General features: G+C 46.3%; 2 protein-coding genes and 1 long non-coding RNA gene across 10 annotated transcripts in view; 1 reads left to right on the plus strand and 2 right to left on the minus strand.

Annotated features, from left to right (window-relative positions):
* Positions 1–3,343: 3,343 nt before the first annotated feature.
* Positions 3,344–12,456, minus strand: atp1b2b (ATPase Na+/K+ transporting subunit beta 2b). 2 transcript variants are annotated; one of them, XM_028982576.1, is made up of 8 exons: positions 12,238–12,456; positions 8,129–8,257; positions 7,683–7,787; positions 7,372–7,577; positions 6,936–6,995; positions 6,038–6,064; positions 5,405–5,500; positions 3,344–5,181 (listed from the first exon to the last, which is right to left on the minus strand). In XM_028982576.1, exons 1-8 carry the CDS (start codon positions 12,326–12,328, stop codon positions 5,014–5,016), a joined length of 882 nt encoding a protein of 293 aa, XP_028838409.1. In that variant the 5' UTR covers positions 12,329–12,456; the 3' UTR covers positions 3,344–5,013. The 2 variants fall into 2 exon arrangements, with proteins under 2 accessions (XP_028838409.1, XP_028838408.1); XM_028982575.1 differs by lacking the exon at positions 6,038–6,064 and having other exon boundaries at positions 12,238–12,452.
* Positions 12,457–12,594: 138 nt separating this feature from the next.
* On the plus strand, positions 12,595–16,079 carry LOC114791964 (uncharacterized). Its single transcript, XR_003750071.1, has 3 exons — positions 12,595–12,718; positions 12,826–12,948; positions 13,776–16,079. It is a non-coding gene; the product is annotated as an uncharacterized LOC114791964 (long non-coding RNA).
* The window catches only part of nyap1 (neuronal tyrosine phosphorylated phosphoinositide-3-kinase adaptor 1), a 29,842-nt gene continuing 18,943 nt past the window's right edge, over positions 13,296–24,194 (minus strand). For 5 of the 7 annotated variants that reach the window (XM_028982574.1, XM_028982571.1, XM_028982568.1 and 2 more), the window contains 5 exons: positions 23,387–23,796; positions 21,267–22,943; positions 20,303–20,536; positions 19,747–19,853; positions 14,397–16,432 (listed from right to left, as the gene is read on the minus strand). In XM_028982574.1, the coding sequence (XP_028838407.1) occupies positions 16,037–16,432; positions 19,747–19,853; positions 20,303–20,536; positions 21,267–22,943; positions 23,387–23,796 (2,824 nt within the window). In that variant the 3' untranslated portion in view covers positions 14,397–16,036. Of the gene's footprint in view, positions 14,214–14,396; positions 16,433–19,746; positions 19,854–20,302; positions 20,537–21,266; positions 22,944–23,386; positions 23,797–24,194 lie in introns of those variants that run through there. The other 2 variants (XM_028982569.1, XM_028982570.1) reach the window with 2 other exon arrangements.

Genomic DNA, 24,194 nt, shown 5'->3' on the forward strand with positions numbered 1-24,194 from the left:
TAAATGGCTCGGTGAACTACACTCTCCTGAATTACTACACAATGGTAGTAAGTGGGATTCGAACCCGGGTCTTCTGGTTCATAGGCGAGTGTGTTACCCACTAGGCTACTACCACGCCTACAGAGAGGAGGTGAGACGCTTGGCAGAGTGGTGTCAGGAGAACAACCTCTCTAAACATCAGCAAAACCAAGGAGATGGTTTTGGATTTTAGGAGGCAGGATACTGCTCATCTTCCTATCTACATCGGAGGAGGTGCTGTGGAGAGGGTCAGCAGCTTCAGGCTCCTTGGGATTCACCCTCAGTGCCGACCTCAAGTCCTCAGAACACACAGCAGCGGTCACCAAAAAAGCCCACCAACGACTCCACTTCCTCAGACGCCTAAAGAAGGCTGGGGTATCCACCTCTGTCCTCACCAGCTTCTACAGGTGCGCTGTGGAGTCCATCACGGGCAGTATCGCGTCCTGGTACGGCAGTTGTACTGCTCAGGACAAGAAAGCTCTGCAGAGGGTGGTGAAAACAGCCCAGAGGATCACAGGCACACCACTCCCAGCAATAACGGACATTTACACCACGCGCTGTCTCAGGAAAACGAAGAGCATCCTGAAGGACCCCAGCCACCCCGCACTGTCACTTTTTACTTTCCTGCCATCAGGCAAGAGACTCAGGACAATTCACACATGCACATCACGATTCAGGAACAGATTCTACCCCAGTGCCATCAGGCTATACAACACATAGTATGCACTGCACTGTCACTTAAATTATGCACAATCACTTTTTTTATGCACCGCTAGGCAGTGGTGGCCTAGCGGTTAAGGAAGAGGACCCGTAATCAGGAGGTTGCTGAGCCGCCAAGGTGCCACTGAGGTGCCACTGAGCAAAGCACCGTCCCCACACACTGCTCCCCGGGCGCCTGTCATGGCTGCCCACTGCTCACTCAGAATGATGGGTTAAATGCAGAGGACAAATTTCACTGTGTGCACCGTGTGCTGTGCTGCTGTGTATCACATGTGACAATCACTCCACTTAAAACTTAAAGATATATTCACCCTTCTGTGACTTATTTATTGCTGCTGCACTTTGTTTTCTATGTCTTCTATGTATCATGTTCCATGTTCTGTCTACGTGGGAGAGGTTTTCAAGTAAGAATTTCATTGTTCTCTGTACGCTGTACTTTGTACATATGACAATAAACTTCAACCTCAACCTCTCAACAGTGAACATTCAGATGGTTGGGGTGTGAGGTGTTTTGGCATGTCCTGGTGTTGTGTTCAAGTGCACCTCGGAGAAAACGAACTTAAAAAACTGCTAAAATGCCACAACTCATGTACAGTAGGACACATCATGTAAGATGTAGTAAATAAATCAGTTTGAAAAAAATGTGTGATTCTACACTGCATCACAACACATCACACCCCAACTGAGCAGTGGGCAGCCATGAAAGATGCCCGGGGAGCAGTGCGTGGGGACGGTACTTTGCTCAGTGGCACCTTGACGGATCAGGATTCGAACCTTCAACCCTCTGATTATGGGGACGCTTCCTAAACTGCTAGGCTACCACTGCCCCACTGACAATTTACGAGGGAACGGTGAATGTCCAGTGTGAATCCTTCACTGAATGTACTGTTGTGGAGTAGACCTATTTAATAGCATATCATAGGACAGGACAGTTAAAACATCATGATTTATAAACAAGTTTATTTTTCCAACTAGGAAGTCGAAGTCGCAGGCTCCTCCCGCCAAGCACTGAATGATCCGGTGATTCTTTTGAATGAGTCTTTTGTGAACTGATTCTAAAGATTCAGTATTTCTTAAAAAACTGCAGTACCCATCTGTAAAAAGCAAGAAATATGCGTATCTGTGCACAGTTGCATTGTTAATGTTTGTGCTGATATACTCACTTAAATTAGTTTGCATATACTTGCAGTTATTTATATACTTAGTTATTATTAGTCTTTATCATGTCCATAATCATTTTAGTGGACTCTGAGCATTGTAGTCTTATTTAAGTCAGAGTTTTTTTCAATAAAAACTGATGAGATTTTAGTCTAATTTTAGTAAATGAAAATTGTATTTTGATCCCTTTTTTTTTTTCTATTTAACCCAGTCAATTTAGTACAAGCATCAAGTAGAACAGACAAAAGCACCATTTTCTTTTAGTCAAACCCATTTCATTATTAAAACAAAGTTATCTTATTAATATTTTATTCAGGGCCCTAACAGCATTTACATCTTGTCTTGTCTTCCCCACGTCAAAAAGTTTTGTTGACGAAGATGTTTTGTCATTAATTTTGATGATGAACACAACACTACATTATTGCCATTAGCAAATTGTTGTAAGGGGAAAGAAAATATATTTCAATGAAATGTGTGTGTGTGTGTGTGTGTGTGTGGAAGAGCAAGAGACTGAGACTACATGAAAGAGGCCATGCTTGTTCCTGCATGGACATCAGTCGCTTGCCTTACGCTTCATAAGACTATTTACGAATCCCAAATACCTCTAATGCTGTGTAATCCCGCCTCTTCTGTTCACACGCATGCTGCCAAGATGTGCACTCACAATGAGAATGGAGTGAGGATGGGTTTGAGAAGGTGGGGAGGAAAGACACCAGAACAGACAGAGGTGGGGTATGAAAGGTGAGAGAGAAGAGAGGTTTTGCTGTCCGTGAAGGTCATCCTGAATGAACTTGCTGTCTGTACTGGACAGTGTGTTCAGGACTTGGCTCCGCGGAGCAGTTAACGGCTGCGTGTGGGATTGCTGAGGGGATTATGCCGCATTAATTACCAGAATTAACTGAAACAATGAGGCCCAATAGAGACAGATAGTGTCTCTGACATCATGGCAATATGATGGTGCAACTGATACAAAACCCTGAAGACAAGAATGATCAAATTAATTCACAAAAATGGGGTAAAAATCGCTTTCTTTGTGGTAAAATTGCCTTTTAGGTCTCTGTTTTCTGTAAAAATGGGAATTTCTCACACCTGCCAAGCCTGGTATGAAGCAACATAACAACAGTCATCCTTTGAATGGACCATAAGGAGATTTCAGAAATACCTGAATAGTACATTTAGTACAATAGTACAATTGTACATGACTTCACATCCCACTGACTGGTTACCACACAAACCCTGTTTTCTCAGTTTCTTTAACTAGTGCAACTTGTGGTGTAAAATCTATTAAAAGGAATTCCTAGAATTGTCTGAAAGGGAGAGGAACGTCCACCAGGAGGCGCTCTTGTTTACATGAAACATTTACAGATGCTCATGTTTACATTATTATACGTTATTGATCCGAAAATCAGTTTGTCCTGTCTAAGATTTAATGATTGTTAAACTCTACTGACATTTTATACATTTATTGGGTATTTTTTCAGTGTTGTGGTTAAAAAGATTTACACAAGAATCACTGCAAATTTGGCAGATAAAGCGGATTACCGAAGACAATTTGTCTTAAAAAAATAGGTTTTCTAGTTTAGTTCCTGTTTTTTTTTGCCTGTTTAATGGGGGATGGTAGAGGAAGGAGCGGAAAAGGGACAGAGGACAGCTAAAGCAGAACACCTGGTCTGGATTATCCAATCAGATTAAGAGATTACGCAGTTGAACTTTGAGCAGCAAGGAGTGGAGGAAGAGCCTCGCCTCTGTCTTTTTTCTGCTCGTGTCAAAAAGTCTTCTGACGGACCTTCATCCCTTCATGAGGCAAACTGCAAACAACAAGATTTATGCACATAAATAAACATTCATATTCAGTGCATTCTCAATAAAACAATAGTGGTCTGGCTAATTCTGTCCATGTCAGCAGATATGATTGAAATAATAAAATATGTTTGATGGTGAGTTTTCCACATTGAATGAAATATTATACAGAGTTTGTAAATTTGCTACCATGTTATTCTCAGTTTTTTTATATTACATCAGCAGTTTGGGTATATTATTTCTAAATGCAAAACTGATTTAGCTGAGCACAGTTCTGTAATGAAGTGGAATTTTCATGGACCAGGCTCCATGTGGATTTATGTATACCAGCATTTTTCAGATAGAATACATTGTGATTAGTGCCTTTAACAATTGCCTTTATACCTTGGTCTTCAAAGACAGAACAGGAATACCAGCTGTAAAATAGATTTGAGTTTATTGATTTTTTTTTTTTTTCTTTTAATGATTTTGGGGAGGGACTACAGGACAAAAAAAAAAAAAAGCAAAATCCAGAACCCATAGTTAACATAAATAATCTTGCATCATCTGGAAAAGATCATAACTATCATGTGGACTTTAGACAATGCTGACCAGAAAATTACATTTAAACGCACACACACACACACACACACAGACATCTGTACACACACACAGTTCATCATACCCAGGACAAGGTTTAAAGTGAGTCCTTCTCCCCGAAAACACATTTCAGTGCAATGAAGTTCAGTCTGCATCCTCTGCAGATGCTTTAAAACGAGAAAAATAACAAATCAAGACAGTCAAAAAAAACTAATAAAAAACCAGCTATATGAACATTTTGAAAACACATACGTGTCCCACATCGGCGAAGCGTCCCTCCCAGCGGCCGACAACTGGATGGCTGTGTGCTGTGCCATGCGGCTAACAGGCATTTGTTTTTAGAAAATGGTGCAAAATATATTTTCTGAATGAAGTGTCTGTGAAGTATCGTACATTATTTTGTATTTGCAATGTTATTGCCAGGACACTAGCAGAGTTTAGGACATTACAGGCCCACTTGTTGGTGTCTGCACCACACAGCAGCGTGAAGCTCAGCCGCTGGTGAAGTCTCTTCACCCTTTTCCTGTACATTCAGCGTTGCACTTAAATATTCAAGTTGGTCATGCAGGATAAATACACTTCAAGCCATTTTTACAGAGGAATAGAAATCTACACGCAGAAAGGCGTGCAGCACCGGCACTCGGTGGAGGTAGGCGGGTGCCGGCACTGCTGCCTGGTTCTGTGGAATTTTCTGGGTGTGGGGTGGGGGGGTCTGTTTGGATCTGCGTAAGCAGTAACTCAGTTTCGGGAGTCGACTCTCAGCTTGAAGGACACTTTGCCGCAGAACTTGTCCCGCTCGCTGCCGGCGGGGATGTTGTTGGCGACGATCTTGCACTCGACGCTGACATCCACGTTGTTGGTGATGTTGAGGAACTTCACGGCCACCACCGGCTGGGCGTAGTTCACCTATGAAACAGAAAGGAGCATGTCAGTCAATCATGGCCGCCTCACAGGCACATATTTGTGTCCAGGATAAATTTGGAGAGATTTTTTTTTTTTATTGCATAATTGTAATTGGCAACTGGTACAATTTCTTTGGAAGATTACTGAGCATCTTGAAAACATATTAAAACCTTAAACAGCAAAGTAGTCTCTAAACCATTTATACATATTTACTGCATTCACATACCTGAGCTTTCTTGCCATAGTAGGGGAAGTACATGAGGTTTAAGGTGCCGTTGGGGGGGAAATATGCCAATTCTCCAATCTTATCGCCATCATCACCCTGCAGAAAAAACACACAGGCCTGCTTAATGGCCGATCCATCATGAAAAGAAGCTGAACGTTTAGAGAATCTCCCTCCTTAATGGGAACTGAAACTTCTTATAAATGATGGTCATCCACTGACTATGACCAAATGGCAAAGCTGGCGTCAGGCACTCAGCAGTTTAAACTGTTGGTGTAGATAGAACGTGAAGAATATAGCGAAAAGGATCAAGTGTTTTTGTCATTTCATTTTGAAAGGTAACCTTTTAAACACTTTATTACAATTTTATTGACAATTTTTAAGTAACAAAATGAATGAAGGATTACCTTTTTTTTAATTAAATCATGACCTTATGGACAACATTTTAATTTTATGGAGCAATAATATTTAAAAGAGTTTGTAAACCAAAACACCATTTCCAGCAGCATGATTACTAAACTAGTAACTAGTAAACTAGTGCTGCAACTGGCAGCGAAACGTCAGTAGCTTCTACTCCACGACACATCTACTGCAGAACTGCTACACAACCAACAGGCCTGCTGGAGCTGCCCTTACCCAGTCATCTTTGTTGAGTTTGTATTTCTGAGCGCGAGGGGAGGGGACAAAACAGGTGAGAGATGAAAAGACAGGAGATCATAGCCGACACGAGGAGAGAGCATCAAATGACATGGAGACAAAGGAGCCGGAGCCGGACGGCCAGAGCGAAACCAGCCGGAGCAACAAAGGGGCTGACATGAAACGACACGGCTGCTGGAAACCAGAGCCTCCAAGTTCCACACACACAAAAAACGTTTCTCACACAAACCATCAAAAACAGGCCAAAGACATGACATCTGAAGAATTTAACCCGGGCTCAGTTTGAACTCAATCGATCAAACAATTATAATGAATTCTGTTTAAATCTGTTTAAACAGAGACAAGAGTGGGAATGAGGTCCAGGGAGATCATCTGTCATTGTTTCAACAAAATGCTCTAAAGTCTTTACAGTAAATAAAATGGAAATGCAATAATTCTCAGTAATTCTGTCAGGCAGCTTTTTGTTAATATTAATATTTGTATATATTAATATATATATATTTCTGCAGTTTAATAAAACTGTCACGTACGTCGCGTACTTTCATCTGGTCACAGCCATAAAATGGAGCCGTTCCACGGACGCACCGCAATCCCCTCGCTCCCATTTGAAAATAATGCAAATTAACTCTCCGTCTCCATCTTCATGTAGGGAATCATCTCTGGCTAAGATGGATTTTGCATCCGTGTCACAGACCATCTGAACTTTATTTTGTTCATTTATTTTGACATGTTGCATATTTATAAATCAAACTGAAGAACCACAGACAGGTCCTGCGGGGTTCCTAAAGGGACGTTTTCATTTGTATTTCTGTAAAGCTGTCACTGGTTTGTTGACTGAAGTGTGATGCATGACAGGCGCAGACAGACAGCGGCTCACCTTGGGCCCGCAGCTGATAAACGGAGTCTGGCCGTCCTTCCCTGGCAGCAGCCCGACCACCTGCAGAGACGGAGGGAGAAAGTGAGAGTCCCGTCTCAAGTTCACCCGCTTTCAGACGGATCACCCACACTCATTAATGATGCACGCCGTTGGGTTTGGTGGCAAAGCGCAGTTCGGTTCTCAGCTTTCAGGAGCGCAGGACATTGTCTAAAGTGCGGGTCTCATAGAACACAGATGCAAATGATGCATTTTAATTATTTGGCCATGTAAATTTGATCAGACATGCAAACGTCCTTTCAAGATTTGAACTAATATGCAATTATGCAAATTATTTGAATGCACTTTCTAAACATTCAGGCTTCCAAACTCAGAAGCTTTGTCTTTTTTTTTTTGTCTACTACTACTGAAACAATAAGAAAAATCCCACTGGCCATACCCGATTGAGTTTGACGATGATGCAGGGCTGGCCCACGTTGTAACCGTAGAAACGGTCGCCGATGCCCGAGCAGTCCCCCAGTACGGAGCGCTTGAACTGGCAGGAGCGTTTGGGGTACTGCTTGGCACTGCTGCCCTCGGTCTGGATGTAGTACTTGTCGGCGGTGCACTCGTAGTTCTTCTTGATCTGTTCAGAATCGTTATAGGCTGGACACGGGGGACATGGAGGGACATGGGAGCTATTAGTTATATGACCTGACATTTGGATGGTTTATACACGCACAAGACGGCCGAAAAGACACACAGACTCACAGGACAAGAAGCCGTCCAGTGCTTGCACGTATGTGTCCCAGGTCTCTGTGTTCTCCACTTTGTACATTATCTCCAGTTCATCACCCTTCGGCCTGATCATCATGCCTGCAGACCAAAAAAACAAGTGTGTCAAACTATCATATCTGTAAATAAATGAAAAACATTTACATTTACATTTACATTTACGGCATTTGGCAGACGCCCTTATCCAGAGCGACTTACAACGTGCTTTCAAGTTACCATCGATGAAGAGATCAATTCCGGTTCACTAGGACCCCAACTATGAATACATCTATTTAATTCACTCTGTTGTAGATTCTGTACGCAAAGTTCGACAACAAGAAAGTTACAATTTAATCTAAATATTCTTTAAAGAGGAAGGTCTTGAGCTGTCGTTTGATATAAAATAAAAAGTGTTGTTTATGTCTATGGTGGGTGGACCATACCTGGTGTAGACAGCCTATCTTGATAAGTTGGTGTGTCGTCATCCAGAGTCATCATCATGGCGTACATCGTGAACGCAAACAGTCCCCCCAGGAAGACGTAGAAGGCCAGGTAGAAGAGGAGGATGAGGCCTGCAGGGACACGTGCTCTTGGTCAGCGACCAGAAAGGTTTAAAGGTGCAGAAGCTTCCTGTGGACATGAGGTCCACAGGAAGATCCAACCATCCATAATTCTCCACTCTATGAAACGAGTGCTGCCCTGTGTGTCCTCTGGCCATGATATTCCCAACTAAATGTTCCAGTTTGGTGGAATCATCAACTTAAATACAAAACTTTGACACTTCATCCTTCAAGAAACGAAAACCAACATTCCACCAAAAGAGACAAGTAGTGAAAGTAAAAAAATGAAAGTGAAGTGATTGTCATTGTGAGACACTGCAGCACAGCACACGGTGACAAAACAAAATGTGTCCTCTGCTTTTAACCGTCACCCTTGGTGAGCAGTGGGCAGCCATGACAGGCACCCGGGTTGGGATTCGAACCGGCAACCTTCTGACTACGGGGCCGCTTCCTTAACCGCTAGGCCACAACTGCTCCTAGCAGAGATGAGATAAGGGAATGTGAGGCAAGGTTATTAAAAATTTCCCACAACAGACAATGTGTGGCTGGATTTGGGGTCCCCAGGATTGCTCTTTCTTTCCCAGAAAAAAAACTAAAGAGAAGAGTAATCCTCTTTACCGCCAACAACATGCACCCGCCTCTCCAACCGATTTTCACAGACCGCACACATCGGAATTAGCCGAAAGGCGCAATCTGTTGCGTGCTGGGGTGTTAGGGTTTACATAAAACTCACGCTCACAAGTCCACACACTTGGCTGCGCATGCAAACATGGCCATGGCCTGGCCCCGCCCCGCCCCGCCCCTCCCGCACTGACATCTGTTCAATCCTGGATTGAATGTCTGGTGTTTGTCCAAATTAATTACTGTGCTGCAGCAACAATGAAGGGTGTGTGTGTGGGTGTGTAAGAGGGAGTCGCCAGAAGTGTGGAGGGTATTTGCCCTGGATCTGAGTACAGCCTCCATCCAGAGTATTACTTCCAGCATGCATGCACCCATGGCATATAAAATCTTAACAAAAAAACTCCAGGCGTCTCCCAGGCGTTTGGCTGTTAAGAGTCCTGCAGGTTAGAGTGTATAATAAAATATAGTGCAAGAAACATTCGTATCGTTACCTATCTGAGCATCATGAATTGCATGATAAACCATAAGAACCTGCTATATAAAAATATACAAAAAATAACCATGATTGCACTTTGACATGCATATTGTGAAATATATTATTATAAAAACATTTTTATTGCTCTCTGTGTCCATGTGTTTTGTGGCATCATTACATAAGTAATTTCCTTGGAGATTTTTATTTTTGTGGTTTGTATGTGCCGTGGTTCAGGTGCAGCTTGTGAATAGTAAACAGCACCAGCCGCGATGCTGCACAGAGCTTCACCATCTGCAGCCGACAGTTCGGCTGACAGCTGAGGCCGAGCGGACACGGATCCGACACCCGTTGCTGGGGAGGGGCCAGGTAACCGGCAGTCCGGGCATCGGCGCTCGGCACCAGACTCTCTGCGCCGACAGGGGCGTAATCAGCACCTGGGTAACGTTACCTGGACTGTCACGGAGTAGATAAGACACACACACTCATTCAGTTTCTCTCTGCTCTCAGCCTTATGCTGCACCAGGAAGTGAAACCCAATCCCACAAGGGAGCGCAGAACAGGGAAAGTTGTGTGTAATTGTGTCACTACATTACTTAAAGCTCCCCTATTACAAAAAGTTCACTTTGTGAGATTATTTAACATTAATTTCAGTTCCCCTAGCCTGTCTACGGTCGTGCAGTGGCTAGAAATGGTTATCGGTGTAAAATGTGCTTTGTTCCGTTCAGAGAGTGGCAGCTCAGACGGTCAGATCTGGGATATGTTCCCTTATGATGTCATAAGGGGAAAGGTTACCTCCTGTTTCTCATGCTTTGCCCGCCCAGAGAATTTTCCACCCTCCCCTAAAATATTATCTCCACCGACCGTCATGGCTTCCAAACGTGTGAAGCATTGCAGTTGCTCATGATTGGATGTAAAAATGAGCACAAATGTGTTTTTTTTAGTTCCATCACACGAGACTCTGAAGAACCAGTGGGTTCATTTTATTATTTTCTGGAAAAATGCAGACACGACTTCCTGTCTGTGCCAAACATTGTGGTTGGTGAATGGCGTTGATGACATAATTTGGATAAAAGTGGCTGTAATTCTGCACCGAGGCTGAAAAAAAAGACATCAGATACACTAAGACCGATTTAAAAGCAAAAGAAATTCATGACAGGGGACCATTAAATACAACTTGTTCCTAGAACAGCAGCTGCACACCTAAGTGATATATGCACACAGGCGTGTATAGTGTGTGTGTGTGTTTGTGTGTGTGTCTCTATTGTGTCCCTGAGCAAGACACCTATCCTTGAGTGTCTCCAGGGGGACTGTCCCTGTTACTACTGATTTGACTGTCTGTAATGACATAAATATATATGTAAGATAGGGACGCAGTACATTGCAGTAAAGGTGGAGCTACATATTTATTGTTGGAGGTGTTTTCATGGTTATGGTGAAGTTCGTGATGCTTACGGTTCCTCTGGAAGATGTGAATGTGACAAAAACCATCACTGTGATGACGGAGCAGATCGCACACTACTGTGTGTGTTCGTATGTGACGTACACCTTCACAGCCTCCACACTCTTTTTTCTTTTTTTTCATATGTGGGTTTGTGTCTTCAGATAGAGATTATGGGGTTCATTCACCCAGCTTCTAATAGCGGAGCCAGGCCTGGAACTGCGCTTTAATTTCTTCAATTGACTGAAATTGTCTCAACAGCAGGATCCTGCGGTAAATTATTTAAGTGGCAACCTAATCCCCACCCCCCAGCAGTGAAAGCCCTATACGATTTCAGTCAGCAGCCTCACGGGACCTGCTGACGGGGGTGCGTGAGCTCAGCGTTCTCCCTGGCCCTGGCAGCGCGGCCAGGCCCGAGGAGCCCGGATGTACCAAGTAGCAGAAATAGCCGAATTAACCAGCCTTAGAGGACAGAGCTTAACCAGGCCTCAGGGCACAGAGGTCACACACAATGGATGGATCGACTCTGCCGTCTGCATTTCAGTGATTGCTGCCGCACACACACTTTTCATTAAGAAAATACAGACGTTTTCCACGTTTTGGCCAGTGTTAAGTCAAAACTCATAGCGTGTGTGATGGTGTGTGTGGAGGTGGGTGTATGACTGCATGTGACTATTTTTGCATTATGCCAGATAGTGCACTTCCACGTATTGCATAAGGGCCCACTGGCTTCAAGGTAAAGTACACCCACTGGTCTGACGTCTCTGAAACGATACTTGGCCCGGTCAGCCAATGAGCTCGTTAGATTAGGATTACCTCACATACCCCAAATCGAGCGAGAAGCAGTGGGGGAAGAGATAGAGTCCGATGCAAATAGAACGCGGCGTTCGGCTTTGGCCAGATTAAAAGGCCTCAATGTCACCGTAAATGACACACAGCTCCACATCCTGTTCCCCGGTTACCCCGGCATGTGGCCAGTGAGTAAATTCCTGCTGCATGTGACTCAGAACGACCCACTCTGTGACCCCTGGCGGGGGTCTGCACGGAAGCTGCTGGGGCCAGTAAAAGTTTGCTGGTCTGCATGAGAGCCATGATGAAGTAGCTGATCTTCCACCAGTGGAATTCACGCAGCAAAAGTTATTTAAAGAGGAAAGTACACTTATATTAATAAAAACTATATATGTCTAATAGCGCTTTCTGGATAAGGACCTTTTTCATGTAAGTGGCCTGCAAGAGTTTTTATTTTTCAGCACTTGCGAAGGTGGACAGCGACCAACATCCACATGCAGCCTTATTCTTAATTCACTAATTAATGCGCTAATTAAATTACGTTGTTGGATAACAGCGTTGTGGAGCCCAGCAGTTCACCGGGTTCCTTACTATCGGGGTTCCTGCTCCATTGTTTCAAAAGAGCTTTTGCATCATTATTACATGAGATTCCCTGCTAGTGGCACTCACCCCAACTGCTGGCGGTCCGACCCAGAAACTCGCGCGTCCTCGGATTCCACAGGAACTCCTTCCACTCCTTCTTCGCGTCGCCCTTGGCCATGTCGTCAGCGTTTTGAGGGGCGAACGAGGGGACTTGATCAGCCGGCGCGCTGCTGCGTCCGCATGCCGCGAAGTTCTGACGAGTGTGGTGCAGAAACGCCGCGGCACTGCAGTAAAACGGCCTCCTCCAGTCCACCCCCCACCCAGCCACATCAAGACCCGTGCGACGGGCCACCCCGCCCACCCCACTCACTCACAGCCAATAGGAGCGGCGTGCGCCTTCCGGAGCTCCTTGATTGACAGCTGAACGACCCAATCATGCGCGGCTCCGCTGCCGGGACCGCAAGAAGTCACTGCTGACTGTCCAGAACGCAGAGGGCTTCAGACGCCGCCGCTTATTCGCTCCGACATGACTCAGTCGATCGGAGATGCTGGGTCATTAAAAAAAATTGTAAGAGTTGGTCTTCATTCAAGTTGGTCTTCGTGAGATCTGTTGTTGTGTTAAGACAAAACACGGCCATATCATTGATGCTAATGCTAACCCTTGTGAACCAACAGCACAATCTTTCTTGACGAATCTCTAAGTACATTTAATATACATATACGTGGCGACAAGGAGAGGTCAAATCTGCACACTGCTTACATAACCCAGCCCGAACAAGGGTTTTACTCTGCAGTGAGGTACGTTGTTTTCCTACGTACTCAAGTATGAAATTTAGTCGATTTATTTTGTATAAAGCTAACAATGAAAGGGCTCCCTATGTTAACGGTAGACTATTATGAAAAAAATCATGGCTACATTGAAACAAATATGGTTTAATGCCAGGGTCAATATGCGTCATGGAACCCGTGAACTGCGTGTGAAGGAGGCCCCCCGAAGGCTGTTAAGAGAACTGCAGCCCCTCGCCGAAGGAACAGGTTCCATCAGCATTTCAGGCAGCTAGTGAGACAAGAGAAAATAATTGAGATTGAGGGATGAGGCGAGATTATAAATGTAAAATTAAAAGACACTCTGGACACAAGCAAAGTCCTATTCATCTTATAAAATTTATTTCATGACGATATCAATGCAAATATAGCACTACAGTGATTTCCAAGGTACACCGTATCTTACCATATCAATATATTATGGCACTCATAATATGGCCACCATTTAAGTAGACACGCAAAGTCAAGAGCTTCTGTAAACTATGTTTCTCAAGAATACTTAAGATACCCTTCATCGTAATGAGTCATAACTAGAGAATTGCTTAGAAGTACAAACTGGGCACAAATTTGTAGGGTTCAGTATATAGCCCCAGTCACATAATTATTTTTGCTATTTTATTATTATTATTTTTTTAGAATCTTTTATTAGTGATTCCTCTAAGGAATCCCAGCATGCATTGCACCTGCCCCTCACATCCACCATGGTCTCCTTCCCTGTGTACAAAAGACTGCAGCTGTGTTGGGGGACTTAAAAAAATGGCAGACTATCCTCTGTCCTTCCCTTTTGTTTTTCTGTACAGTGGTGTCTGGATTGGGCCGCGTGGGGAGAGGTCACGACCCCGTGGGCATGAGAGTGAGCTTGGCATGGTGGTGACCCGCTTGTCTGTCTCATCTGTCATCTGTCACTGGGTGGGTCTGTACAGGTCGGTGCTGCGAACTACTGAGAAAATAACAACAACAGGAACAACCACCACGATAAGAAACATTCAGGTGCCCATTATGACATATACAGCAGGACCCACGTGAGTAGAGTTAATACAAACGTCATCCCGTTTGGCCTCGGAGAAGGTAAGAAAGTCAAAAATCGAAAGAAGAAAAACAAAGAGCAATAGCGATGAGAGAAGTGATCACACCACGGGGAAGCGAAATCCCACTGATAACAAAAGTCGTAGTCCCAAGATAGCAGCAAAGTATCCAAAAAAATGTCCAAAGAGTGATCCAAGCCCGGCAGGCTGTACCTGTACATAAATAAAAACACGTGGTTTGTATTTAAATAAAAATGGCAATCGATGCAAGAAGAAACGAGTTGGACTGCTTAAAGGGAAATTTGCATAAATATAGCGTGAGATCTGTGTGTTTCCTCGCCGACCTTTCCTCCGGTTGAACCGTTCGGTACAGTGTAGACAGGTTATCACAGATAGAACTACTAAATTCCTTTTTATAAAACAAATAAACACATTGTACTTTTTTATACATCATTATGCTACAATATATTTATTGATTACAAGTATGAAAGTGGAAATAATTGCTACATAATTTTCATTACAGTTATACATATCTATATTACAGTTTTTTTGTAAGAGCTCCATTCAATTCTTTTCCCGATATTTAGCATATATTACGTTATTCATTTATTACTATTAGTAGTAATTATTTTTTTAGACGTCCGTTTTACTTTTGTGCGGATTGTTCCAGCATTCGGTTCGAGGTGAGTCAGCTTCAGCAGATGGTATGATTGTGTATCAGTGTCAATTGTGTGTGTGTGTGTGTCTAGGTCGCCTGGCATATGGGTGCTGCGAGACTTTCCAAGATGCAGATGTGAACTTTCACGGCCAATCACAGCCAGGGGTCGTCTACAGGCTTTCTCATTAACACCCTCCCGAAAACCAGAGATCGTCTCCACGGCAACCCTATAAATCACGTTCGTTAGTGTGCGGCTGAAATGCGACTTGGTAGCAAGACAGTAAATATGTACAGAGATATGAGCAAGATGGTACCACGCGAGATCCGACGCCGGGAGCATATTGCTTCTGGTAAACTTTGACTTGATGAGGATGAGGTGCACTCAGGAAATGGTCCAATCAGAGATCAGTGCCCATGATTGGTTAACGTGTTGGTGTATTGTCTGTACTGAAATGTATGTAACAAGCATATGTGTGTATGTGTGTATTGAAAGTGTGTGTGCTTGACGTGCGCGGCACTGCACAAAAGCTCTGAGAAAATGACATTTAGGGACGTTTATCTATACAAGCAAAAGTACAAAATTTAACCCAATAAAAGAAACTACAATGTCTTCTCAACCAATCGGACCACTATCTTCAGAGGCCTGACAATTCCTAACTGCAAGCGAGGGAATCCGAATGGCATGAATGTTGCCCCTGCATCGCAAGCCAATCAGGAGGCAGTGGGCGGGTCTTTTTTTTTATCGAGCATCTTTTTCATTGCCTGCTGACATTGCAGGATATTCAGGGAGGCTGACGCAGCAGCGGTGCGTTAGTAACATACATGAAGCTGCTGCACAGTATGGTCAGGCCCCCCACCCCCAGGCAGAGTGGGCAGGTCTGGACCCAGGGGTGGGCGTGGCAGCCACATGTCAGCAGACACTGAGTGAGGTGGAATGTTGGAGAGCCAAAAGCCGCCGCCACGTCGCCCTTTCCTGTTAAAGGCCTTTGTCTGTTCATCAGGAGAACGCCGGAGTACACAGGTTTAAAAACAAACGAAAAAAAAGCTCCGCCAGCTTGGTGCAGGCCACGCCCTCCCCTCTTTCTGTTCCTCATCCTTCTAGTTTTTTTTTTAAAAAAGAGGAGACTATCTCACTGCTCTCCTTCATTTCTGTACAAGTCAAAATAAGATGTTGGACTTGGGGGGATCTGAACGTCTAAAGTGTCTGGTGGGTTTTTGTAAACTCAGTGGTTGCCTCTCCTGATAGGAGAAGGGTCAAAGTTCAAGTCAGACAGCGGGTGATCAGTTTCTCCGCCTTCTTGGCAATCGTGTCTGTACCGCCGGACAGTGTTTATGGCACATGGTGCCCCACCCACCTCTCGCCCCCCACGGCCCTGGCTCAGATGGCCGTGTCCCACACCACCGCCTGGGGTCTCTGGCAGGGCGGGGTGCCTGTTTTGCGGGGCTCGGGGGTCCGTCTCCAGCTGGGCAGTATGGGCATGCTGTCCTGTTTGCACAGGCTCTTGTCGGGCCGCCGGTGGGCTTTGATCTCTTTGCAGAGGCAGCGCTTCCTCTCGATCACCTCCAGCAGCTTGCCGTCACGCTGCGTCTGAGTGGTGGTTCCGGTGGAGGAGGTGGCGCCCCCGGTGGATGGAGGCTGTCCCTGCGCCAGCTGAGCCAGGTGCTGCAGCTGCAGCTGGAGGTGGTGCTGCTGGAGCTGCTGCTGGAAGTGGAGGTGCTGCTGCTGCTGACGGGCCAAAGACGGGCTGCAGGGGACCTGAGATTGAGACTGGATCTGCAGGAACCAAAAAAGCAGAAAAACAAAACACAATTTTATTCTTCATTTGGAAGTATAAAATACATTTGGAAAACGCATTACATGGATTTTTTACAATGGTTTAATTAATTTACCTATGTATTTATTTATTAATTGCCAAGTTTAGATTGCTCCTGAATGCATTCAACAGAAAAAAACATACAAAAATATGCTATTGAAATAAAGTGTATATGTGATTTTTTTGTCATTATAATACACAGCAAGCACAGTCCTCTGCCATCACTGCCATCTCATCCCATCACCCCTAGCGAGCAGTGGGCAGCCATTAATGGTGTGTACGGATGGTACCTTGGTCAAGGGGACCTCAGTGGAACCCTTTGGTTATGAGATCGCTTCCTTACCTTCTAGGCCATCACTGATAAATGTATAGATTATAAGGTTTATACCAGCTAGTTGCCACTCTGACGCACCTTGCCACTAGCCACTGAAATACGGACAGAGTGTGAAAAAGAACAAAGAAAGAGAATAATAATAATAAAGAGGGGACAAACTGAGATGCCCGATCACACCGGAATTGATGAAACACAGAAGTGAAAAAGGTTGATGAGAAGGGAGAGAGGAAAGGCAAAAAAAGACCAGGAAAAATAATCTACAGTGATTTGAATGCAGAGCCGGCTGTGTGCCGGTGTAGGTGTGTGTGTGTGATAGTGTATAAATATGTGTAGGTGTGTGTGTGTGTGTGTGTGTGTGTGTGTGTGTGTGCTAGCAGGGGTGGAAAGCGTGTGCTGCAGCGCTACTAACGCACATCAGAGGGCGACGTTGCTACACACAGCATCTGCACCTCCCTGGTGTGTGAGGGAAGGTCAAACGAGCACACACAGACTGTCTCTGCAGTGAACACACACACACACACACACACACACACACAAATAGGCTGTCTTTGCAGCACACACTCCAACTGCGTCAGCATCTGAGCAACTGCCAAGCGACAGCAGCACAGCGAGGAGAGCAGAACCGCTCTACAGCAGATTCTTTCTGTCTTTCTATCGCTCTGACACAGAAGCACACTCTCTCTCTCTCTCTCTCTCTCTCTCTCTCTAACACACACACACACACACACACACTCTGGCGGGCGGCGCGATCTCCATCACTGCAAACCCACTGACCCCGTGTGGTTTTAAATAGACCCTGTGCCGCGTGTTCTGGACGTGGCGGCGGCAGCATTCTCAAAACCTCAACAACAGCCCTACTCCCACTGTACTATCCCATAACCACTGTACTATCCCATAACATGTACCCACAACCGCCACACATCTGGCAAGGCCTCCGACTACAGCGGCGCGCAGTGACCTCGACGTACACATCGCCGCTCGGCATCAACTTTTACCCCGTCATCCCGATGAATAAAACATGGGAGCGCGGCGAGGTTGCAAGATACTCTCAGCATTAGCGGCTCTCGTGCCGCTGCAGCTAATTTTAGCAGGCGTAGCGGCTGAGCAGATGAACAGTGAGGAGGTGGGGCAATACACAGAGCAGCTGTCCTTTCTCATTCCGCCGCCTTCTCTGAGAGGCATCAGCCTGGGGCCATTCGGGGTTAAAGCCTCTTTAGGGGGGGATTCAAACTCTGACGGTGCATTTACACTGGTGTAAAACGAAAAGATCCACCTACAAAAAAAAAACCCCAGCTCGAAAGCCCTTTACAGTCGGTGAATATGATCTGCTGTGATTATGATCCATTATTTATCAAATGTAGATTTAACACTACACAATATACAACAACATTTCTAATACATCTGGCATTCCTGGAATGTCTGGGATTTGGGATGTCTGGAACAAATATGCACAAAATAAATATAATGTCACCAGCTACTCTAGGGAGCATTTCCAGATTTATAATTGGCCTTAAATTAAATAAAGACGGTTTGGATATTTCAGAGGTTGGTTATGATTATAAGGGCAATGATGCATCACTTTCCATGAACGGCTTTGCTTCCCCAATTATAAAGTTATAAGAATTCTAAACTGTTTTTTAATGTGTTAGTAGGATTAACATAATGTATATGTGAAGTTCATTGAAAATACACATACCTAATTAGGAATGGACACATATATATATTTAAGAACAACAGCAGCATATTGAAAATAATTGTTTCTGAATTATATCCATATATATTTTGTGCATGGTAGAGTGAGTAATGGTGGAAGTTATTTTAGATATTTTGGGTTGAAAAGGTGAAAAGTACTTGTATCTGGTAACATCTCAACCTGTAATCTGTGCTTTGTTCTGATCCAGTCAAGAAGAAAATTTTATAGATAATTTACTTACATAGATGATTTTCTTTTTAAAAATATATTAAGAATCTCAGATTGTTGGATTGTTTTACACAGTTGTAGATCAGACTACACAAACGTCACATCATGCTGTCCTGCGTCAGGAACGAAAGCATGCCTGATTGTTTGACAGTGTCCAAAAAAATGTCTGGCATGTTAGAATGTTTTTCATTTCTTGCCTAGGATGGCAACACTGGAACACCGGACTTTATGTTTTACGTGTTTGCATACAATGATTGATGAGATTGTGACCTTCCTTTTGGATGACAGGTAACGACATAATCAGAACGATAATCGGTTGGGGGACAGACTTGGTCTTCTGACCAAGATATGGGAAGAATTTATGACACTAATTAGAGTTGGTGTCACAATCCGGTCCGAAAAGGGGTTACTCCGGTCCGGGATCCCTAATCGTTTTCACCTGTGTCATATGTATAAAGCTGCCCTGTTTGTTTCTGTTCACTGTCAGGTCTTTAACGTTATGTTCCGTGTTCACCACTGTCAATGTCTCGGATGTCTCCCCTGTCCTGTGATTCACCATTAAAACCCCTGTTTCGTGATGTCAGGTGAAAGCGTCCTTCATTCTTCGTCCTCCTCTCCGTGCACCCGCCGCGTCATGCCCGCATGGACGTGACAGTTGGTGACCAATGCAAAAGAAAAAAATATCATGTAGCCTGACTACTCTACTATTTCTGCATCATAAACCTTTTTTCCCCGGTGCTTCATGCTGTTCAGTACTTTCCTCTTGAGTGAATTCTTCTGCACCTCAGCTCCTCATGTTTATGACGGAATGATTGGGATGACGATACATGATTGGTCACTGACCACTTTTGTATGGTTGAGATGTTTGCAACGTTCTTTGTGCAGTGCCGCTGTAGTGCCCCAATGAGGCTGGCTGATCTCCACCGATGAACAAGAAGTGACCTTTGCTCAAGTGGAAGTGCACCATGAAGCTCGATGCCTTGGCGTTAACTCTGCCTCGCAGAATCCAGTGTCCTCACCTGACTCAGGGCGTCTCTGGCCGGCAGACTGCTCTGCCGCTGGATGTCGTCCCCGCCCACCTGTCTCACCCCGGAGGTGGAGGAGGACCTTCCCAGTCGTCCCAGTTCTAAAACACACACAACAGAATCAGCAACAAACCTCATCTGAATCCCCCCTCCACCAACACCGTCCCATTCACATAAAAACACCTTTACAGCCAAGAGGATTTTACTGAACACTCATAAAGAGCCGTAATTAGATATAATTTCAGCCAGATGAATGGCTTCTTTTAAAATTTTAATTCCGCTAACAGACACACAGTACTGCAAACATTTTACAACTACAAATTGCCTAATTAACTGCTTGTGCTTTGAAAGTCTACAAAGAAAAATATATTAGATGTGAGTGTGAGGGGGAAAAGCTGGTTGCTGGGTGGCTCAGGGCAGGATGCAGTGCGGTGGTGACGAGCGGTGTGGATTTTTATAGCCCCACGCTGGCTGTCAGAGCCGGAGTGCCGTTTTTTAATGAGATCACAGAGGGAGGGAGGGAGGCCGGGAGCGTGTGCCAGGGTGTTACCTCCGTTGCGACAGGCTGGGAAGGTTTGGCAGGGCAGGGGGAGACCTCCCCTGCTCAGCGCTCGGAACCCCGGGGGTCCGTCAGCCCCTGCCAGGCTCTCGCTGTGCCCCAGCGCCCGGCCTGAGGCTCGCACCGGGATGCCCGAGTGGCCGCCGCGCAACCCCACACCTATGGCCTCTTTCTCCTTCCGCAGCAGGGCGTCGGTGCTGCCGTTCCACACATGTGCGTCTTCCTCTGAGCAATGGCAGAAAGACAGGAGAGCATGAAAAAAAGAATCATACTTTTGCTGTTATTCCTTGCATTGTACATCTCAGTACATGAAAATTATCTTCATCACCTCACTGCATCATCTGTTTATTTTAACTTTTTATTAAATGTGAATTAAAGTTGTATGTATATCATTCAAAACCACCTAAGGTGGTTCAAAATGTCAACTATGTTTTGCGTTGCCGAGCTATTTACTTATCATGCTAACCTGCTAAAACCTGTCTTGTAATACCAGTGTTTTCCTCAGCCAATGGACCAGTCAACACAGCAGTGGTTCTGCAACCTCTCGTTCCTCAACCTCTACTCCTTCCACTATTTAGTCCCGGTCATTAGTGCTTGGAAAGTAGTTTCTGGATGTATACTGTCCCCTATTTCATGGAGTATGAACTCACCCGCCAGCCAAGTCTTTACTAACTTTTCATAATTATCTAACAATCCAATATTCCACTATGTCATATTTATTATTATGCTTAGTGCATTTGTGCATTTTAAACTTCTGTTCTAAGATAACACAATGGGTGGATTATGTGAGATTACATTCTTTCATGCACTGGGGATTTCTTTTTTTTTAAGGGTCTGTCCCTTTAAGAATGGATTTAACGTCATATCAGGACTGATTGATGTTTTATATAGATCGCCCCTCTCCCAGTATTTACTATTTTATCGCTTCTTTAATTTCGACCCGCTCAGCACTCACTCTCTGTGTCTTTGCTGCTGTGGCTGAATGACAGCTTCCTGTGCATCGGCCAATAAGGACCCTCGTCCGACATGCCCAGTCCGCCGCTCCCATCCCAGGGGACAAAGCCCGTCTTCCCAGGGAGGGCGGGAGTGCCGCTGCCGCTGCTGCCCTTGGAGCCCGGATCCTGGTACAGGGAGGGCAGCTGGGAGCCGCCCCTCAGGCTGTCGTAGGCCGGAGGTCTCCTGAAGCCCACGGAGGGGTACGTCCAGAGCAGAGGGCTGTCGGACGGGGGCGGCTTGTAGGCGGGCAGGCCGTGGGACTGGCCGTGGGGGGTGTGGGAGCGGTGAAGGTGTGGGCGAGAGTGTGGCCGCTGGGAGGAGGAAGAGGAGGAGGTGGCCGTGGTGCTGGTGCCGCTCTGGGAATGTGTAGTGGTGCTGCCGCCGCCGGAGCAGGCATCTGACTGGGTGCCGGCATCCCTGTCTCTGTCCTTCTCTTTCTCCTTGTCCTTCTCTCTTTCCTTCTCTGTCTTCAGCATGAAGCTCACAGACTTGCCCTCTTTGCACTGGGTCTGCGTCTGGCTGGACTGGGAGGAGGAGCCTTTCCCTCCATCTTTCTCAGGTTTCCGGTAGTGGTGGTAGTGGGAGGGCCGGTGGTGGGGGTGATGGTGATGGTGATGATGGGAGTAGGGCGACGACGATTTGGAGGAAGGAGGCAGGGGGGTGGAGTGGCTCCGCGCCCTCAGACCCGGCGTTGGCCCCATCTGCGCCTCTCTCCTCTCGGACTGCTTCTCCTGCGAGGATCCCGAGCCTCCGGTCGAGTCCTTGGTGGAGGACAGGTTTGACGAGGAGGTGCTGGAGAGCAAAGAGACTGCAGCCTGTGTGGATGAGGTCTGAATGCTGATGCTGCCCAGTTTGGAGGTCGAGGAGGAGGACAAGGATGAGGAAGAGGAGGTGCCTTTGTGCTGCACTCCCACCCCGCTGGAGGCAGCCGCTGGCTGGGGGAATGCCAGGAGTGGGGGCTTGTGCTGGAGCAGATTTGGGAACGGGGCCGGGATCTTTGAGCTGCTCGAACTGTCCGAGTCCGACTTGGTCCCCGGTAGCAGGAAGGGGGTTGGGGCCCGCGGTGGGTGTGGACTGGACGACAGGGCCTGGGGGACGGGCGTGGATGAGGCAGAGGAGGACGGCAGGGGGGAGGAGTGAGAGAGGGACACGACAGATTTGGGTTTTGATACAGAGCAGGACGAAGAGGAGGAGCCTGGCCGCAGTAGAGGGCTAGAGGAGGAGGAAGACGCAGAGGCGACAGAGGAGACATGGAAGGCCTTGGAGGACTTGTGCCGCTCGTGCCGGAGCGGGAAGCGGCGGTGGGCTTCTCGCTCGTCCGGCAGTGGGTACTTCATCTCTTCATAGATGGCTTCGCTCTGGTCCGAGTCCGAGTCGGGTGTGGTGGCGGAGGGCGTGAGGGGGTGGGGTGTGGGGGCACTCTCACGGGTAAATACCTGTCCCACCATCTCAATGTAAACAGGCTCATCGTCACCGTGAGGGGACGGCTCGGCACTCTGGAATGGCAGGGGCGTGGCTGGTGGTGGTACGCGAGGGAGCGGCGGGTCAAACGACAGCTGAGTGCTGGGACTGCGCTTAGGCTTCAGAGGGGGAACCTTCCTGCTGGACATTTCGCCCGAATCCGACTTCTTCATGGCTGCACAGGCGAGAGAAAGGTCCATCAGTCTAAAATCTTCCATGCAAGAGGCTCAGGGTGTTATGGAAAGCCGTCTCACACACAGATACACACACATGCACACAAACACTAGTGAATCGCACAGACATATGCACTTGGTAACACCAAATACACTTGGAAGTCACAGATATGCACAATACTGCAGAAGTTTACAGCATTTTATATTTGCAACACTTTATCAGACGCCCTTATCCAGAGCAACTTACAATCAGTAGTTACAGGGACAGTCCCCCCCTCGAGCAATTTAGGGTTAAGTGTCTTGCTCAGGGACACAATGGTAATAGGTGGGATTTTAACCTGGGTCTTCTGGTTCATAGGCGAGTGTGTTACCCACCAGGCTACCACCACCCCACACACACACACACACATACACAGACAAAGGGTCACACACATACAGTACATACCCCTTTTCTTACCAGTTTTCTTCTCTGCATGTTTGGTTGGTGGGTGTGTGACGGGGGCGAGCGGTGGAGGGGCATCAGGCGGGGCGTGGATGCCCCTCAGCTGGTGCTCCTGCTGATGGGTGGAGCTGAGGCGTGTGCTCGGGTGGCGTTTAGGTTTGGCCGGGGGGCACCGGGAGCAAGCCGGAGGCTGCTGGGGGTCCGTGTCAGGGTAGTCCCCGTTCTCCAGGTCGGCGGCCTCTCCGGTGCCCACTGCGTGGCAGGACTGGGACCGGGGGGCCATGGACGAGGCACAGGAGTGGGGAGAGAGGTCCTGAGACGCCGGCATGGTCATAAAGCCCATCCGGAAATGGCGGCGGAAAGATGCCAGGTCGCGCACCTTCCCCACGGTCGCTGACGAGGCATCCTTATGACTGACAGACAGACAGACAGACAGACAGACAGACAGACGGGGAAACAGTCAGAAAACCGTATTTCCCCAGCGCTATAGAAGACGTAGCCCATGGGGAGTAGTCACTATTGTCACATCAAGTTTATCTTCAGGATTTACTGATATATATAGAAGAAGTTAATATGAGTGGAGGGAAGTGGTGGCCTGGCAGGTAAGGAGGCGGACCCATTTACATTTACATTTACATTTACATTTACATTTACATTTACATTTACAGCATTTACCCGACAGCCTTATCCAGAGTGACTTACAGTCAATAGTTACAGGGACAGTGCCCCTGGAGACACTCTGGGTTAAGTGTCTTGGGTGGTAGTAGCCTAGTGGGTAACACACTCGCCTATGAACCAGAAGACCCAGGTT

The sequence above is a fragment of the Denticeps clupeoides genome, chromosome 6, assembly GCF_900700375.1.
Source record: "Denticeps clupeoides chromosome 6, fDenClu1.1, whole genome shotgun sequence".
NCBI classification, from domain to species: domain Eukaryota; kingdom Metazoa; phylum Chordata; class Actinopteri; order Clupeiformes; family Denticipitidae; genus Denticeps; species Denticeps clupeoides.